General features: G+C 41.5%; 1 protein-coding gene across 3 annotated transcripts; it reads right to left on the bottom strand.

Moving 5' to 3' along the window:
- Nucleotides 1-486: 486 nt before the first annotated feature.
- BIVM (basic, immunoglobulin-like variable motif containing) lies at nucleotides 487-18,281 on the bottom strand. 3 transcript variants are annotated; one of them, XM_049815689.1, is made up of 11 exons: nucleotides 18,174-18,281; nucleotides 16,402-17,005; nucleotides 14,782-14,908; nucleotides 13,788-13,883; nucleotides 13,594-13,698; nucleotides 11,650-11,744; nucleotides 10,205-10,337; nucleotides 7,882-7,953; nucleotides 6,924-7,007; nucleotides 3,471-3,567; nucleotides 487-1,997 (listed from the first exon to the last, which is right to left on the bottom strand). In XM_049815689.1, the coding sequence occupies exons 2-11, from the start codon at nucleotides 16,889-16,891 to the stop codon at nucleotides 1,707-1,709; spliced, it is 1,590 nt and encodes a 529-aa protein (XP_049671646.1). In that variant the 5' UTR covers nucleotides 16,892-17,005; nucleotides 18,174-18,281; the 3' UTR covers nucleotides 487-1,706. The 3 variants fall into 3 exon arrangements, with proteins under 3 accessions (XP_049671646.1, XP_049671645.1, XP_049671647.1); XM_049815688.1 differs by having other exon boundaries at nucleotides 17,485-18,248; XM_049815690.1 differs by lacking the exon at nucleotides 7,882-7,953 and having other exon boundaries at nucleotides 17,485-18,248.
- Nucleotides 18,282-19,394: the final 1,113 nt, after the last annotated feature.

Consider the following 19,394-nt stretch of genomic DNA (forward strand, 5'->3'; position numbering starts at 1 on the left):
TAAAGTACCCGTAAAAACGGGCGTCCATCACAACACACCTACTTAAGAATAGCAGCAGGCCACTGTCAGAGAGGAGACTCCCTGTTCCTCAGTGCAACTATCATTATTAAGCAAAATTTGGAGCAGTTTGTATGACTCCTTTAAGCCTGAAGTACCCTAAAGCTCAAGTACTCTAAAGAAATTTGAGGAATCAGCCCAAATTCAGCTTGCCAAAAAAAAAAAAAAAAGTCTGAAAATAGTTCATCTGGAAAATAAAATTTCAAAACCTATGGGTTTTGTTCAGTCATCAGCCTGCAGACTTTGGGAAATTAAATACTACAAGTTAAGTCACAGTGGCTGCACAGGCTTATGAGCAAAGTTATCCCACCTCCTGGATTACCTTGCTAAGCAGGGGCTGCAATTCTGATGCTTTGCTTACCTACTTTGCCGAAAGCCTTCGCTAAACATAGGGTCAGCATTCCCAGGACAAATGAAAAGCCAACGACAAAATAGAAAACAAATTTTATTGAATGAACAAAAGTCTAAAAGTCTCCCATTTTTGGTTAACAAAAGCAGCAACCTACAAAACCCCTGCATTCCATGACAAATCTTTTTATGTCAAAAAATTAATCCTTGAGCAGGTATGAACATTGGTATACAGAAAGTTACAACTGTTGAGATGTGTCTGGGCAAACAACTGCATGAATTTCAAACGAGGAGGGTGGGGAGGAAGAGACTGCATATGGTCACCTGAAAAAGCTTGAATTGTTTGCTGGCTGAGAGGTATATAATATCATCAGGGCTGCCAGCAGTTTTCGGCACTTGCATCCCCTTCATACAAAATGAAAAGAGCAGCAGAAAAATGACAGAGCTTTTAAGACTGAACAAGGAAAAGAACTGCCAACAGAATGCAGTGTTCAGCTAGCTCATTTGGCTAGTGGTAAATGCAGCTTTTTAATGCTGAATTTCACAAGCTTGTGTTAATCAAGTCCGTGCTCTCAAGAGGCTGCAGGGTAAGAATTCAGCTGCTGTACCCACAGAACAAAAGCAATGAAGAAAGTCCGTCCTCCAACTTACCCTGCCACAGGCAATTCCTCTCAGTCTACAAGAGGCATCCAGCTAAGGGAACAAACAGTAACTGAGAGCTGCTTGACAAAATCTGATTATCTGACTGACAGAAGTCTACTGGGAACTAAATGGAGAGTGTACATTCACTTTGTGAATCTGACAAGGTTTTCTAACCTATCTGGGTTTTTTCCTTTTCACTGGGTATGGACAGCCTTAATAAAATGGAGTGTTGAAAAGGAAGGCAATGGTTACTTTTATCCTTATTCCATTTGCAGAATAACCCTTTTTATAAAGCCGTATCATAAATTTTCATGCTTTTGAATACTAAGTATTTTCAGCGAAGTCTGTTTATTACATTGACTAATTTCAATCTGCTCTCATTTTCACAATCAGGACATGGTACAATTACTTCAAAAGAAATGATTGATTTTGCTGTCATATTTACTTTTGATTGCAAAAGTACAATAATCTGTGCTTATCTGTCAGTTTATACATCAGATCTCATCCATCGCAACCATGTCATCAGACTTATTTAATAATTATGAAGCTGTATCTTATACCATAGTTTCTATTCATATGTATTCTAGGACTAATAGATCCCTAATGTGTCTCGATTAAAACTAACTTTAATGTATCAACTGTATTATCTAAAGTTAATTTTAATCATTTCCATCATAATCATTATAACTCTGATACCCACTGTTCCTCCTCTCACGAAGATTAGCTTTCTTCCACGTAGATTCTTGATGAAAGCCAGCACTGAAAGATCGCCCCAGTCGTCCATGTTGTTTCTTAGAGATATTGTCTTCACTCTCAGATTTGGAAATTCCTTGTCCTTGTGTTTGGCATTGTTTATCCTGTCTAACATTTCCAAATGGAAAATTCCAAGGACCAAATCTTTGCCAGTTAAGTCTCTGAAAGGCAATGATGCAATGAAGATTTCCTCCAACCTAATCAAAGTAAAAAGGTTCTTTGTTAAATGCACACAAGCACATTTCTAACATACACAGATACTTGAAATAAACATCTTGGAGGGGAACAAATTATTTAGGAAAAAAAAAAAAAAAAAGCAAACAAAACCCCCCCTACAAAACCATATCCACAAACAAACAACTCACCTCAATCAATTTTGATTGTTTCCCAGAATCAATTACTGCGGCCTTTCTCATCTTTTTAAGTTACCCTTTTTATCTTCCATGGGCTAGTATAACTTATCTTCCGCTAATCTTTTTTACCCTCTAGCCACTTTCACACAAATTATCTGTTCTGGTCCCTTCTCATCTTGCTGACTGTCCTGGTTTCAGCTGGGATAGAGTTAACTGTCTTCCTAGTAGCTGGTACAGTGCTATGTTTTGAGTTCAGTATGCGAAGAATGTTGATAACACACTGATGCTTTCGTTTGTTGCTCAGTAGTGTTTAGACTATAGTCAAGGATTTTTCAGCTTCTCATGCCCAGCCAGGGCACAAGAAGTTGGCACAGGACACAGCCAGGGCACCTGACCCAAGCTGGCCAACGGTGTATTCCATAGCATGGGACATCCCATCCAGTATAGGAACCGGGAAGTGGGGGGACAGAGAATCGCCGCTCGGGGACTGGCAGGGTGTCGGTCGGCAGGTGGTGAGCAATTGCCCTGCATATCATTTGTACATTCCAATCCTTTTATTACTACTGTTGTCATTTTATTAGTGTTATCATTATTAGTTTCTTCTTTTCTGTTCTATTAAACCGTTCTTATCTCAACCCACGAGTTTTACTTCTTTTCCCGATTTTCTCCCCCATCCCACTGGATGGGGGGAGTGAGCGAGCGGCTGCGTGGTGCTTAGTTGCTGGCTGGGGTTAAACCACAACACTGACACAGTCTTCCATAGAAGCTCCACATCTGAAATCATCTCTTCAGCCTATTATTTCTCATAGGCTTCCAATCTCCAAATCAAAAATGCATTCCTCTCCCACAAGATATAGCTCTATCTATAGTAAAGAAAGCTGTATGTATTGACAGTAAGTCCACACAAGAGACACATGGATTCCTTTATGTGTCATCCTACTCAACTGTACTTTCTTTCCCACTTACACGTAGCTAGAAGGTCATGCACCAAAAGGATCTGTAATTTGTCTGTAGACTATTTCTACACTTGCTGCAGCTACATTTTAAGCCAACAAGGTTAAATGTTGTGACCAAATATACTGTATATGCAGATATCCTGGTTCATCCTAGCACATAGCACACTACTGCTGTATTGTATCTTGTCCTGCAAGTAAATATCAATGACTGTGGTATGTAAATACCCACATTTGACTCTTGTATTCAGCAACCCTTCATAACAAATTTCTTTTAGTGAAGTTATCTTGCACTGCTGAAGTATAAGTAAGTTTGTGAAAAATCCACCATGAATCTCCTCCCATCTTAGTAAGTTCATCTTACCTTCTTTGTTTTTCGATGCTGCAATCCTCTCTCTAGGTGTCGAATATCTAGATATTCTGGATTTTGGGTGTTTAGGTCAGTGACAATATCTGCCCACCTACAGAATAAGATTATTACTACTGAGATGACATTTATGAAACCTCACCACCACTAAGACTCATGTACACACGCATGCAAATACAGATCTGCAGCTTTAAGTAGTCTTACCAGTGATTTAAAGATAAGCAAACGTGTAAAGATATAAAAGCCTCAGTATTAAAGACATCAAGCTAGATATAAAAGCATCACTTTTAATCAAAGCATTCAGTGCTTATTCCTGCTCTTGGGAAACACCTTCCAAAATGAGTTACAGTGCCACGAGGCATTAGTTGCGTTGCTTACCCTTACCGATTCATCAGTTTGTGAAAGGAAGCAGCAAAGTGCGGTTTAGGCAAGGACAAACATTATCTTTTACTTTATTTAAACCTCTCTTACCCTTTTGTATTATTTTGTTCAAACACTTGGCTGTTTTTCTCACCTCCTAAGTCTGTTTTTACCAGAGAGCTCTCACCATAACTCACTCCTGCATTCTATTTAATTCCCATCTGTAATAAACTATCAATTCAATCATTCCCCAGTCACTCAGCTCTTCAGAGCTTCATAGCTCCTTCTAGCCCAACTGGAACAAATATCACAGAATCATTTACATTGGAAAGGAACTTTAAAATAATCAAGTCCAACTGTTAACCTGGCACTGCCAAGTCCACCACTAGCCCATGTCCCTAAGTGCCACATCTGTATGTCTTTCAAATACCTCCAGGGATGGTGACTCAACCACTTCCCTGGGCAGCCTGTTCCAATACCTGACAACCCTTTTGGTGAAGAAATTTTTCCTAATATCCAACCTAAACATCCCCTGGTGCAACTTGAGGCCATTTCCTCTCGTCCTATCTCCAGTCGCCTGACAGAAGAGACCAGCACTCACCTCACCACAACCCTCCTTTCAGGCAGTTGTAGAGAGCGATCAGGTCTCCCCTCAGCCTCCTCTTTTCTAGACTAAACAACCCCTGTTCCCTCAGCTGCTCCTCATAAGACTTGTGCTCCAGACCCTTCACCAGCTTCGTTGCCCTTCTCTGGACACGCTCCAGCACCTCCATGTCCATCTTGTCGTGAGGGGCCCAAAACTGAACACAGGACTCGAGGTGCGGCCTCACCAGTGCCCAGTACCGGGGGACAATCACGTCCCTGCTCCTGCTGGCCACACCATTTCTGATACAGGCCAGGATGGCGTTGGCCTTCTTGGCCACCTGGGCACGCTGCTGGCTCATATCCAGCCGGCTGTCGACCAGCACCCCCAGGTCCTTTTCCACCGGGCAGCCTTCCAGCCCCTCTTCCCCAAGCCTATAGCCCCGCATGGGGTTGTTGTGACCCAAGTGCAGGACCCGGCACTTGGCCTTGTTGAACCTCATACAATTGACCTTGGCCCATCGATCCAGCCTGTCCAGATCCCTCTGTAGAGCCTTCCTACCCTCCAGCAGATCAACACTCCCTCTCAACTTGGTATCGTCTGCAAACTTGCTGAGGGTGCACTCCATTCCTTCATCCAGATAGTTGATAAAGATATTAAACAGAACTGGCCCCAATACTGAGCCCTGGGGAACACCACTTGTGACCAGCCACCAACTGGATTTAACTCCATTCACCTCAACTCGCTGGGCTCATCCAGCCAGCCAGTTTTTTACCCAGCAAAGAGTACGCCTGTCCAAGCCATGAGCAGCCAGTTTCTCCAGGAGAATGCTGTGGGAAACGGTGTCAAAGGCTTTACTACAGTCTAGGTAGACAACATCCACAGCCTTTCCCTCATTCACTAAGTGGGTCACCTTGTCATAGAAGGAGATCAGGTTAGTCAAGCAGGACCTGCCTTTCACAAACCCATGCTGGCTGGGCCTGATCACCTGGTTGTCCTGTACATGACGAGTGATGGCACTCAGGATGATCTGCTCCATAACCTTCCCAGCACGGAGGTCAGGCTGACAGGCCTGTAGTTCCCCAGGTACCCCCTCTGACCCTTCCTGTACACAGGTGTCACATTTGCTAACCTCATGTGCCAGACCTCTTTAAGCCTACTCATCACCTTTTCATTTCTGTCAACATCTAATTACCTGCTTCTCTCTGACACCACCCTACAAGTTCAGAAGATCCACTTCTATCCCAACCTCGTACCTTAAGCACAGACATTTCTGCTAGCTCTCATTGGGACTGTAGCAGGAGGAAACATGTCTCCACAACCAAAAATAATATTACAAAGGTTTGTATTCTATATTCAGAAACCTTCTCCTGTGCCATTTGTAGCTTATATACCACAGGACAACATTCTGTCAGTGGCATGTATAATATACCATTTCTCAGCACAGCAACCACATGCATAACGCTATTTTTATTTTGTTGCACTTAAATTAGTCCAAAATATCCAGCAATTTACAGTTATTGACATAGTCACATCATTGACAAAGCAAAAAAAAAAAAAAGTATCTGGGTTTTAGGTACTGGGTTAGATCTGACTGGCTATGAAATCATCAGATAAGCGCTTTCAAACACTTTTTCAAAATAATTAGACAATAAAGAAGAGGAAACAAAGAAGTTGTGCAATTTCTCCTTCTTTTTTTTCCACAGCTCTTTTCCTAATGTATCAAGAAAAATCTTTCCATAATTAACTTGGGCCAGGCAGAGAAGCTATTCACTAAAACTTATGTTTTGGCCACAGAATTGGTTTCTTGAGAAATACTATTCTATTGCACTGTTCCCCCATTTCAAAAATTAATATTAACCATTACGAACTATTATGTCAAGTAAAGATGAGAAAGCTGTTCTATTAATTTATCATGACAAATAGAACTAATCGATGAAATTTCTACATAGCACCCTCTAGCTCTCCTAATCTGTACGGCTAATTTAGACACCAACTTCATATGAGCCAGACCTCATCATAAATGTAAGGTTTTACCGCATAGATAAGCTAATAGTGCAGCAGAGCACAGGCTGTACCTGCACCTGAGCTAGGAGAACCTTGGTAGCAGCAAAATACCCTGTGCACACACCAGACACAGCCTGTGTACATCCTCAATTGCAGCATAAACTCCCCCAAGGTTTGTACAGCCTGTAAGTCGCAATTAGCAATATCGCAGACAGCTGAGGTGTCTTTTCTTCATGACTAATGTGAGCTGTATCACACTCAAACAAGAGAAACAGGTTTTGGCTTTCAGCAGCCCACACGTGCCCTGCCACATGATATAAAACTGCAGAGCCAGCCCTGAGGTCAGAACATGAAGTTTCTCACTAAAGTGCCTGTTTCTGTTAGAACTACAGTATATTCATTCAAGAGAACTAAAAAGTTACTTGGTGACCCTTAGTAGAGAAATACAAATTTTTTCGAAAAAAACCCATATTGTTTTATATCCTTACCAAGTAACGTACCTTTTACAGTGTATTGTTGGATGTTTTCTGCTCGGCTCTCCAATTAAGATCCAATATTCTACTTCTTGCTGCAAGACACGACCTCTGTTCAATAGAAGATACAATCCTAGTAAGATTTATTGTGCATACTAAAAAGAAAAAGAGAGATTAACATTCTATTGTTCCTTTTACGATTTTCTAACATTTCCTCAGCCAAACTAAAAACCAGCTCCTGTGCCATAAATAGTGTTTGCCATTGCATACAGGGAAACTTTTTGTTTCACACAGCCTGCAAGCAAGATAGAAGCTACTGCTTATTATTTGGCAGAAAGACAGATCTTCATTAAAAATAGTGTTACTTGGATGAAAGGCAGTCTAGTATAAGATCCAAATATAAATATACAATAAATATATACGTAACAATAGAAATAAGAGTTGTGGAAAGCCACATGAAGGAGGGACAAACATCTTCCTCCCTATCTGTCATGTCTAACAGACTCACTAAAGAGCCCCTTCCACTATTTTTAAACGGTACCCCAGCTGACTGTTGTTACTGACAGCTGTAGGGTAACCTGTATGAAAACAACTGGTAACTTCAACTGCTTCCTCCTAAGCATCCAATACCACATATTAAAAAACAAAACCCTCAACCGATACTAGTTCAAGTTTGCGAGCAACTTCCAAAAAACTCAAAGCCTGCAGTAACCTTGTCTGGGAAAATTTGTGACAGACATCAAGGCAGACTGATGAGATACAGGTGATTGTTCTGTGACTTCCTGTGTATAATAATCCCGTGAAAAACTACTTCAGTTTCAACTGTGACAAAACCTGAGATTTTTCTGCCTTGGGTATTAGACAGCATATGGCCTTACTGCTTGCAATAATTTGTTTACTTATAAAAAATTCCCTGTAAAATAACCATGTATGCCATCATTCTACAGATGGGAAACCAAGACACAGGATAGATTAATTGACTTACCTAAAGTCACACTGGAAGTCTGTGGTTGAACTGGGAACTGAACCCAGGTCTCCCGAGTCCAAATCCAGCAACCTAAGATCATACAGGAAGTCTGTGGGTGACCTAAGAACTGTCTCCTAAACTCCACCTAGCAACCTATCTACCCTTTTCTTTTGGAACTTAAATGTTTCTTAGCTCGATTTTTAAAGAAAAGCTTTCCTTTGTAACTAGAATGCAAAAACAGGTAAACAAGAACTGCTGCAGAATCTATTGATAGTGCTTCTGGAACCTAGAATTTTTTTTTTCCCAGTAAGTTATTAGAAGATATCAAGAGAACAGGATGCTCTTCTGGTCTGACCTCCAGCCTAAACTAAGGCTATAAAAGTTCCTTGAACTCATTACTTCATGTTACATTGTTAGATGAGATGTGTCATTAGGAAGAAAATCTAATATTGACTTAAAAATAACATCACTAGTGATTGAGAAACCCTTTCAACCATGGGTAAAGTATTGAAACCATTGTTCTCATTTGTTACTAAACGATATAAATTTAAACTAGATATAAGGCACATTCAGTTTCTACACAGTGGACCATATTGTTTCTCAAACTGCATTTTTGACTTAGTGAATAATTTTTTCTTTTTTACTTTGGTCTTCCAGTGCAAATTCTTATTAACTGGTCAAGTAAGCAAGCCATTAACCTTTTGGTAAACTTAAGCAGACTGATGTGTTGCGACTTCTATTTGGGCCATATTTTCCACACTCTTCTCACTCACATGGCATGTCAGTGAATGCAGTGTTAATTAAAAACTTCTGTATTCTTTTGTTCACATACTAAAAGCTTTCATTAAACCTATGGTCAGACTCACACCAGGAACAAATTAGATTCAGATGATTATGCTTTATTACCTCCAAACAATTACCATTTTGAACTCTAAAAGTAGAGCTAGTATTCTCCATTCCTTGATGCAACTCTACATCTTCAACACAGCCAAAGGCAGACTGCTTGGTAAGCAAAGTGCAAGACTGAGGCTCCCCTTACACCAGGGAACTAGTCTTTTCATTGTTTGGCACTCCCCACTATTGGTTATCTGCTAATTTTGTCAGGGATTGTCTTCTTAGGCTCAATGATAATACTATTAAATACTGACCAACAGGTGAACCTTGAGAAAGTCCAACAGAAACATCCAATACATAATTTGTTTGCAACTACTTCGAGAGAGGAAAACCAGTTTAATATGGTTCTGTGAATGAAGTAAAACAAACTACTCTCAGCATATCATACTGCAGCAAGTGAAATGCCTTACAAAAGTTAAGATAAATTGCCTCAAGATAATGAAATTTTTTGAACTTAAAATTTGTGGGTTTAATGCAAGACTTTCCCTAAACTCAGTATGAATATCAATGCTGTTATCCTCTTTCAAAACCTATATTTAATTGAAACCTGTATCAACTATTCCATTATTTCATCCTTAGTAATATCACCCTGACAAACCTGAAATTATTCAGGTAATTGTATTTTTATTCTAAAACAACTGGCATATTAAGTTTCTCCTGGTCTTTGAGAAGTGCTCCAGCATTCCAAGTGTTGTGTAAAAAAGCCAAACATAGCAAAAGCAAAACTGTGACAGTCCAGAGATCTCTTCTACCTTCTCTCCCCACACCCCCGCCAATTCCTGGTAACAAATTATTCAGATATCTTTATTTTCTAAGCCTTATACTCCCATAGTTGCAGTTTAGCATCATTATTAGTCAACATTGCAAAAGTATGTAACCACCATCCTCCAATACCTACACATCCCCTGTTCTCACCGTACACAAACACTGGTTTCTGTAAGTGCAGATTTTATCATGTCCACTCCGTAATGGATCAACATCATTGTAGGCTTTTTGCTTCTAGTTTACAAGAAAAATCCCAACACACACACACACACACTTCCTTCTTTTGTTTCCCACCAAGTCCTCTGGGAACAGACTCTCCCCATAATTAGCTGGCTTTTTATTGTTTCCTTAAGAAACACCTGGTTTTATTTTTCAGGGTAATTACCTTCACTTGTCCTTCAAGAAAATAACTACCCTCTCCGTATCTGACTAAAATGTCTTTAACCTATTTCTTAGTACCACTCATAGTTTTCTGTTTAAGTTCTCTCAACCTAGTCTGCTTAGTTGTGTTTAATTTTAAGTCAATCCTTTCAAACCACACAGTAGCATTCAGCTAGTTCAGGCATAAATGCTTTTACAACACACGCTGAAAAGTTTTTTAGGGAGCAAAATGGTATCAACTTGCAGTAATTTTTTTCTGTACGTTTCCTCCACTAAAATAAGCATAAACACAGTATCTTACCTATAGGCTTTACTAGCTTTTACTGGGGTTGCTTCAAATCCAATTGGGCAGAAATAATGGTTTTGGCAATGGTAGATGTAGGCCATTGAGTCATCTTTCAGCCCACGTGTCAGCTTTGCAAGAGCCCCTGCAGCTACAAAGAAAGATCACATTAACAGTCCAGAGCGGTTTGAGTCCTGCCTTAACATATTCAGCAAAAAATACCTATTTGATAATATCAAAATAGTTACACTGCTTTTTAAATTAGAGGACATGACTTGACAGGCATGCATAAAATACAGTTTTGATTTCAAAGGTCTTAGTATTTAATTTCCTGCCTGATACAAAAAACCCCCAACATCTGCCACACAGTCTGTACTAGGGAAATGTGATATAAAGTAGGCATTGTACTTAGATCGAAGTCATATTAAAAATTACTTGTTCTGCCAAAAAAAAAAAAAAAAAAAAAAAAAAGAACCAGAAGCATCTCTTAACCTAGAAAATACACACTGCAACACAATGCAGTCCCACTGCCCCAAGTCAGATGTAGCACACATCAATGATACTACTGAAACCCCTGAAAGCTTTCAATCGTTTTGGTGTCATGAGCTTCTTGGAGCTTCCTAGTCTCAGGAACGCATTCCATATTTGGGCATACAATATTTTGTAATGTGACCGCAGTGCTCGGTTTCAAGAAAAGACTAGAAAAGGCACTGAAACATGACCGAATTCTCAAATGGGATGCCAAGAACAGAAAATGATTTCCACGTTAATAATCTCCCCGAAAACTTTTCAGCATGGCTTTTACCCTTTTAAGGAACCTTACAGTTAGAAGATAATTACCCAGACTATACCAAAGGCTAATAAACTGTGTATGAAAGTATAATTTTTCTTTAGGTAACACACTTAAAAGTACACATAAAAATGCAGCTTCACAAGCTAAATGAGAATAATCACCTAACTTTCAGAGACAGATGTTTGGGTAAAGTCAGGCAGAACGGATCAGTTCACTAACTTTAAAATTGCATTTTTTAAAAGTATAAAACATTTATTAAAGGAATTAATACTTTTGTGCCGTACATTCTAAATTTTTACACAACATAGATTTCTAAAATGCTGAAATACAACCGTGTTGCCCCCCCGCAGTGTATTATAGCACACGCATCTTCCAGGACACCAACACAGAACTGGAAGTGCAGTGTCCTCCCGGATACCTTAAAAATCTAGTTCTGTGATAGCAGAATATATAGCACAGAATATATTTTATCAAAATAAAAGTACAAATGAAAGTTTTGGCAAAATAAGAGAAAAAGTACAACCAGAAAAATCATGCAACTGGGAGCTATTTGACAGCTTATCTCAAACTGCAAGTACTACTTACAGAATTTGTCCTGTCAAATGCTACACATTGCAGGATTTTTCAGTTTATATACTGTGAGAAGAATGCTTTAGGATTAGCTACATACCAGTTTCTCCAGCTGTCTTGTTCTTCCCATGAGGTTTATACAGAACATATGAGCATCCCTTGATATGGAAGTGATCATTTATTTGCCTAAACCATCTGAAACAATAAGCTTAAAGACTGTAGTAACTCAAGAGTTATTAAATGCAATTGTCTTTCCTCCCACTTTCCCTCTGTTTGACAATTTAGAAAAAAGTCTCGCTGTGCTACTAGAGAACCTAGCATGCTAGGATATAGACTGTAGATGACCTAATACCCTAATACAAACAAAACGTGTCCTAGAGAGAGAAAGAAATACTCAAAGCCTTTTCCAACATGGTTCCATAATAACTAAAGGACTGGATATGAAATGTTGGTCCTATTGTGTTCAGTCCAGTCACGCCTAACTTTCAGTAACTCAGCCTTTAGAAAGGCACTCAAATTCTGAAGTGCCAAGCTTCAACCATGATTTGTAAGCTACATGAAGGAAACCTTCTAAGACACCAGAAGGCAGGACCCTTCAAGTGAGACTTTCTGCATATCATTTTGGGCTTCTGTCACATAAGCTTCACAATGCCCAAGCGTTACAGGAGTCCCATACTGCAACTCCTCACAGCAGCAGTAAGTGAGGACAGGTCTGCAAATAGTATTTTGTCTCAGATACTCACTTTTCCACCTTATAAGATTCAAATTCACATCTCTGAAGATATTCAATCATAAAGCTATGTTGGGTGATGGAGTTGGCTCTCAGCCCTCCTGTTTTCCAGTCTGCCAAGTACTTAAAAATTATTTGACCCAGCAGAAAAAAAAACCCTAATAAGGGTAACTTTTCTGCAGCACAAAGGGCACTCACAGGGCAAAAGGAAGAAGAATTACAAGTTTAATTTTTGTCTGCATTGACTGTTGACATGAAGAGACAGAACAATTTATCAGCTTCGTATACGAGAGTTGCTATACCCTAACATACTCCTAACGAGATACAAAATCTGGATCCAAGTCTCCTAAGGCAGAGAAGGAAGTTTTCACAACACTCTCTAATGATCTAGCCAGCATGCTACCATTAAAGAACAGACTGCTGCCACATTTTCAAATCCGGCACCCACATTCTGTGCCAAACCCTATACATTGCCTTCAAAAAATACTAACTAGATCAAATGCCACTCATGAAACAGGCAAGAACGCTGCAAAACTTTTAAATCTCAGAGCAGGGTAATACACCAAAGCCCTGTCAAGATGTTCAACACTCACGTACAAAACGCTCCTAGCCCTGTTTAATCCTAAAATTCCTTATGAGCTTAATAAAACAAACAAACAAAAGGACAAAGTCTTTAGACCCAACTCATCAAGATCAGGAAACTGAAGAGCAGAAGTGAAACAGAATTTGAAAGTTCAAGTGTTCTGTGACTCCAGCCCCATGTTTTCTGGTTGAGTTTTTTCTTCCCCTCCTCCTCCTGAACTGCTCCATTGCAGCAAAGGTGCAGCACTCACCATCTCATTTTCAATTCTTAAATTATATTTTACATAAAGCTACTAGTATATCAGTTGCCTTTCCAGGCTGTTTCAGTGACATTAAAAAGCATTTAACATGCGTTTTCAAAAACAGGAAAATGAGAGTAAAGAAAAAAATTTCCTAACCAGGAGACTCGATCCATTAGAGTATTATACAACCATTAAACAAACTGAACGAAAATCAAAGAGAATTTCATGTTCACCCGATCTGTGTAGCAGCATTGCGCTATACAAAATGGCTAGTGCGAAAAACTCTTTGAGAAGTTTCTTTGGGCACTGTCAGAGTACCCAGGTATGCTTCATTATTCTAAAACTTAAGACAACTAACTTGTGTATGCCACTTTTTTTTTTTTTTTTAACTAAATGAACTACTACTGTATTTTTAAAGGTCCTGTCTCTTAGTTTTATGTTATTTTTGCATACATTAACAATTTAGCTGCATCAAAAGAACCAAACGTACCTCATTAAAGTTGTATTTCCAGTGAAGGGACCAAACCTAATCTCCTCAAACGGGGGCTGAAAGCCCAGTATATGCAAAGCTTCTTCTTGAGTAATAGGTGGTAAACTGGAGGGGAGGGAAGGAAATATTGTTTAATAACGCAATTGGCAACATATTTTAGACTTTCTAGAGGCAAAGCTGTCTGTGTGACCTACCTTCCAGCTCCCAGTGTACTATATAAGAAATTCCAGCAAGACACTAAGGATGAAATTCCACAGGAAGTCTTGTATTGAGGTCGGCTAACACAATACCTAAAACAAACAAAAACCCAAACAGATAGGTAAGCATTCTTCATTTAGCTAGAGGAGCAATCTGAACTACTTTCCTGTGTGACATGCCACTGAAGTGCCATGTTATAGTAAATGTTTTTATGTCGCCTGTATTAAAAAAACAAAAGTGCATTCTTTTAAAAAAAAATACATAATGGGCCAAATATGTTAACCAATTTAAGCTTGTCAGATAGTATTACCCTATTTCAGACAAACCAGTTAAATTTCTAACAGCCCCATGGCAGTTCTGTACAAATGCTCCCGTAAGAAGAAATGGTTCTGTACTAACATAATGTACAGTTTGATCCAGTCTCTTCTAACACGTGAACTTGTAGGAAACTACATCTCTACCAATTTACTAACGAATGTCATTCCTGGTGGCAGATTCCCTAGACTAGCTCTAACCTTCTGATGTCATAGACATACAGTAAGAACCAGACAGAGTCATTAAACTAAGTGAATTTAGTGAACTATATTCATATGATATAGGTTGTACAGAACCGACAGATTCTGATCAAGTATTTCCCAGCAAAATGAAAAATCAGGAGTAAGACATATCAGTACTGTGTTCAAGGTTACTTTTTGCCTGAGCATGCTAATGAATTTGCATTTTTTTAAGCAATGAATCCCCAAATTTTCCTTATTGAAAGAAAAAAACATTTAGAAAGTGTTTTTAGAATTTCAACAGATCAGAGGGAAGCTCTCGTTCTTCTTGTAGAAAGTATGAGATTAAGTCTATGTATGCTTAACATATCCCCATTTCTACTAAAAAAAAAAAAAGTACGAAGACCTATTAAGAAGTTTGAAATCAGATAACCACCAACAGTGTTTACCGACAAACTACATGGGGATAATCTTAAATACAATTCATAAATACTACCATCTCCGGAGGTCCAACACTTTCCTCTCCTTCACATCTTCAAGAGCAGAACGTTGAGGACACTCCCTGTATTGTTTGCTTTTTTTGTCTACAGATTTTTTCTTTGTCACTTGTTTCTTCATGTTGCCTGCAAAACAGATTTTAGAAACAAATGAATGACTAGTTTACTTTTCATAACTCCCTCCTTAAATATTTTTAGTAACAGCATGCACCTCAAACAGAAGCACTGGTTGTGTTAGTAAGTGCAAATCAGGACTAAACATTAATTGAAGGAAAAAGCTCAAATACATAATCAATCAAGATTGTCAACAGGTTTGTAAAGCTGCCATTAGCTCCGTAAACAACATCGTATTTAGTTCGTGAACAGAAATAATGATGACCTGCTCAACCGTTTAGAGAGAGCAGCCAATCTGATTATTCTAATGCGTTAAATCGGCCATCCCAGAAATAGACTCCCAGACCAACATGGACTTCCATCTCCTAACATTAAATGCACAGGGAAATATAATGAAACACTCGCTCTTCACAGCCAAGTGCTGTAACCAGCTACACTTTCTGATGAAAATTTACATGCAAATTCAGTAAGAATAATACACCACCAAGGTCCTTTCTTTTTTATAACCTACTGAGGCAGTGGAAAATGAAGAGTTGAGCCACATGCTGGAGCAGGAGTATTTCTGTCCCATTTTGAAGCCATCATATCCAAATGAAATGTATCACATATTTTTTAGCAAAAATGACATCCTGTAAGATATTTTAATTTGTTTCTTATTTTTATTTAAGGACACTACCTATACACATAAAAGGGCAATGCCAACTTGCCAAATACGTTTTTAAGTTTTGCTAAACTAGTTTCATACTAAGGTAGAGAAAACAGCAATTTGACTAGCTAGCCAAGCATTAAGAAAAAAAATCAACAGCCCACTCTAGGTAAGCAGAGGGATTACAGGACAAAGAAAACCAAGTGAGTATGCAAGTGCTTGATTCACAGTTGCAATCTGTGACTAGGCAGAGAAAGAACATAGGAGGCAGCAAAGAAGCCAGTTTTAAAGAAATGAGCTCCCTGACACTGTATACATATAGCAAATCAAAATAAATAGAATTCTGTTACAGAAATCAACTGCTTTCCTAGAAAGCCGTAACGATTTCATTTACTACTTCACATAAATAAACCGCGTCTTTAATTTCAAAATACACCTCTGAAGTACCTTGAAACATTTCTGCAAGTGAAAAACCTGTACTTAACAGGTAAAAGTAATCACTGCACAATGCACTAGGTCCTACTAAAAGAAAAGAAAGAAAAAAACCACCCCCAAAGCCCCAGGAAAAAAAACCAAAACAACAAAAAACCAACAAACCAGAAGCCATCCCAAACAATACCTAAAAACCCCACACACTTAAGCAGAAGCCAGCCTTGTTTTAGAGCCACTTCCCCGGGCAGCTCCACCTGACTTTCACGCTAACTCAATCCCTCCTCTCCCAATGAGCTGGTTGTTTGAAATGATGTACAGGCTCTTCTACAGCACTTCCTCGAGAGGTACGTGTGCTGACCAGTCCCCTCCACAAGCAAGCTGTAAACAAGAAGCCTTTTCCTACCACATCCAATCTTCACCACCTCACCTGCTTTGTTCTTCAGATTTGTGGTCACGCCATTGAACTCCGATTTGTCAATTTCCCATGCCAGTGGAAGTTTTCCAAGATCGCCAGGCAAGCTTTCCAAGTTAGCATCTTCACTGTAGATGATCTCTGAAGCACCAGTTCGAATGCTGAGCAAGCTAGGTGTGTTATTGCCAACGTTTAAGGCAGCACCGCCTGACAGGCAGGCACTAACTGAAGCACTTGGGCTTTTACAAATAGATGTTACTCTGTTTAAAAAAGCATAGTCTGAGCAGATGGTGTAAAATTTCTCTCGTGTATGAGTCACAGGACATCCCCACGGATAATGCCCATCTCCCCTAGACACCAAGGGCGCAGTGGAGGCATCTGACATGCAGTATGGCTTCACGGGATCACAAAGAGAAGCTTCCGGGGATTCTTTCCCAGGTTTGTTTTCAGCGTTTCCATTATTTCCAGCACCATTCTCTTTTTCATCTTCTGAAATGTTAGGCATTGAATGATACTGAAAGAGTATTGTACGGCTAAGAATATTTTTTTCTTTACGTTTCAATTACAACAGAGTTTGCATCATTGCCTCCATTGCCTCTGCAACGTATTGACGAGGTACCTGAAAGAAAACGAGAAGTTAGTACAGGCATCTCAATCAACATAAAATATATGCAATGCTTAGCTTTGAACTCGCATCCAACAAAAGCTGAAACACTCTTCAAGATACATCACAACACACACCATGTCTTTTCCTAAGCATCTCTAGAATTCTACAAACAGCACTTTTTATTAATAGCGAGGTGTCAACAGCATACACCACAGTGATACCATGACAAAGACCTCAAAAGTAATTATGCTTGTAAACCAGCACGTGACTAACCAAAAATAAAGAAAATGAAAAGCTTCCCATGTTTACATAGTTGTGGTTGGTCACTTCTATTCCTTCCAGTCACAATACATTGCCTATGTGGAGTAAAAAATAATCCATACAAATAAACAGATCACAGCAACAGCAACTCAAGGTCACTTAATTCTGACGAAACCTGCATACTTGCGCAAGTGAGGCTCAAGCTTACAGAAAATTACAGTAGCTGTTACCTCTGTCGACTGTAAATTGACAACACTACCCTCAATCTGTTTCACTGCTTTCCTCATACGGCTGTTCAGGGTTCCCTTTTATTTTTACGTGCCTCCTATTCTTCAAGACGCAAGAAAAAAACGCAGGTTTTGTTTAGAGTATCTAAGAACTACCAAAAACAAATTTAGAAGCTTGGCTTGCTTCCAACCATCTTTTTTTTTTAAAAAAAAAAAAAAGCAAATTGACAGCACGTGTCATGTCATCTCAGCAGCGCGCCCATCCGTGGCGCGAAGAGGAGCAAAACCCAGCGGGCAGGAGGCCGGAGTTCCACTCGAGAGCAGACCCCCGCGACGCCCACTTCGGGTCGCCGAACCGAACCCACAGCGCGCGCCGTCCTCCTCTGCCAGAAGCGGGGTCTCTGCTCGAAAATAAAAACAAAAAAAACCAAAAAAAAACCCAAACCCACACGACAAGGAAACATCTAAACGCGCGCACGTAGGCGGGAAGCTGCCTGCGAGGAGCGCGGCCCCGCCAATCGGGCGCTGCCGCCAGTCGGTTCCAGAGTGAACAGCCCCGCGTTGGCGGAAGGGGCCGCGGCTGGGCGGCAGCGGGGCCCGCCGGGAGGGCGGGACGGCCCCGCTCGCTCAGCGAGGCAGCGGTGGAGAGGGGAGAGAGGGCGGCTGCTGGGCGGCCCGGCCCGGCCCGTTACCTGCGCGGCGGCGGCCGCCTGCGTCGCCTCCCCCGGCCGCGGCGGAGCGGGGACGCGAGCGCGCCGGAAACAGACGCGGCGGGTGCCGCGCCGCCGGCTCACCTGCGCCCCCGCCACCCCCGCCGCCGCCGGTCGGCACCAACTCTGGCAGCCGGCGGGGGGGGAGCCGCGCTGTGCCTGCGGGCTTTGGCGGCGCTGGGAGAGGCACCTCTGTGGCCCTGTGTGTCCCGTGTCCGTCCGTCCACCCCCCCGTGTGCGCCCTCATGGTCTCGTCCGCTGCGGGCGGGAGGGCGAGGGAGGAGAGGAGCGGCTCGGGGAATGGCGGCTGCGCTCCTCCTCGGCAGAGCCCTCGGCTGGACGCGGCCGGGAGGTGCGAGAGGGGCCAGAAGGGGAGCAGCGGGACCGGGGGCTTCACCGGCGGGCGAGGGCAGCGGGGCGCCCGGGTTTGCTGCTGGGTTCGGGGAGGCTCGGCTGACGCGGTAAGGCTGGGCTCCGCTGTGGTACCGCGCTTCCCAGCGCGGCTAACACCTTGACGCCCGGGGCGGGGAAGGGGTCGGGGTCGTACCCGGGAGCGTTGTGGTCCTCCGGGGGAAAACGAGGGACGGGCGTCCGGACCTCTCTGCCGCTGCACCGGGTCTCTCTCGGTTTCCCTCTGCCCGCAGTGGGACATGCGTGTGACAAAAACGCCGCCGGGGGACTCGGCAAAGGAACGGAAGATTTCGTAAGGTAAACGGTGTCTGGAACTGCTGACGGTATTTCTCATCTCGTCCCCACCACGGTGGGCGGATTATCAACATGAACAAACAGAGCGACGCCGAAGATGCGAGTGGAGCGCTTTTGGTACTGCTGCGCTTCTTTAAAACTGACTTATTTTTAAATGTTCAGGTTTGTAATATTGAGTGATTGCTTTTATAAGATCAAAAAGCTAGGTGGTGTCTGGCCGAGAGAAGATTCAATGCTAGCGATGATGGCATGGTGCCCTCAGACCACGGAGCCCCTACTCCCGGCAGCAGTTTCCGTGAGAGGTGCTGCAAGTAATGGAAAGAAGAATCCCATTTCTTCTTACTTGACAGCTTTCAGTGGTTAGGTAGAGCAGAGGTGCAAAAGTCCTCTAACGCTTGTTGGCACAGCTGCGTTTGCCATCCCCTGGACACGAGTAAGACAAGACCTCGATGAGGTTCAGAATGTGCTGTGGCTTCATCCCAAGGCAACCTGCCTCTC

This window comes from Accipiter gentilis, chromosome 13 (genome assembly GCF_929443795.1).
Source record: "Accipiter gentilis chromosome 13, bAccGen1.1, whole genome shotgun sequence".
In the NCBI taxonomy this organism is placed as follows: Eukaryota; Metazoa; Chordata; class Aves; order Accipitriformes; family Accipitridae; genus Astur; species Astur gentilis.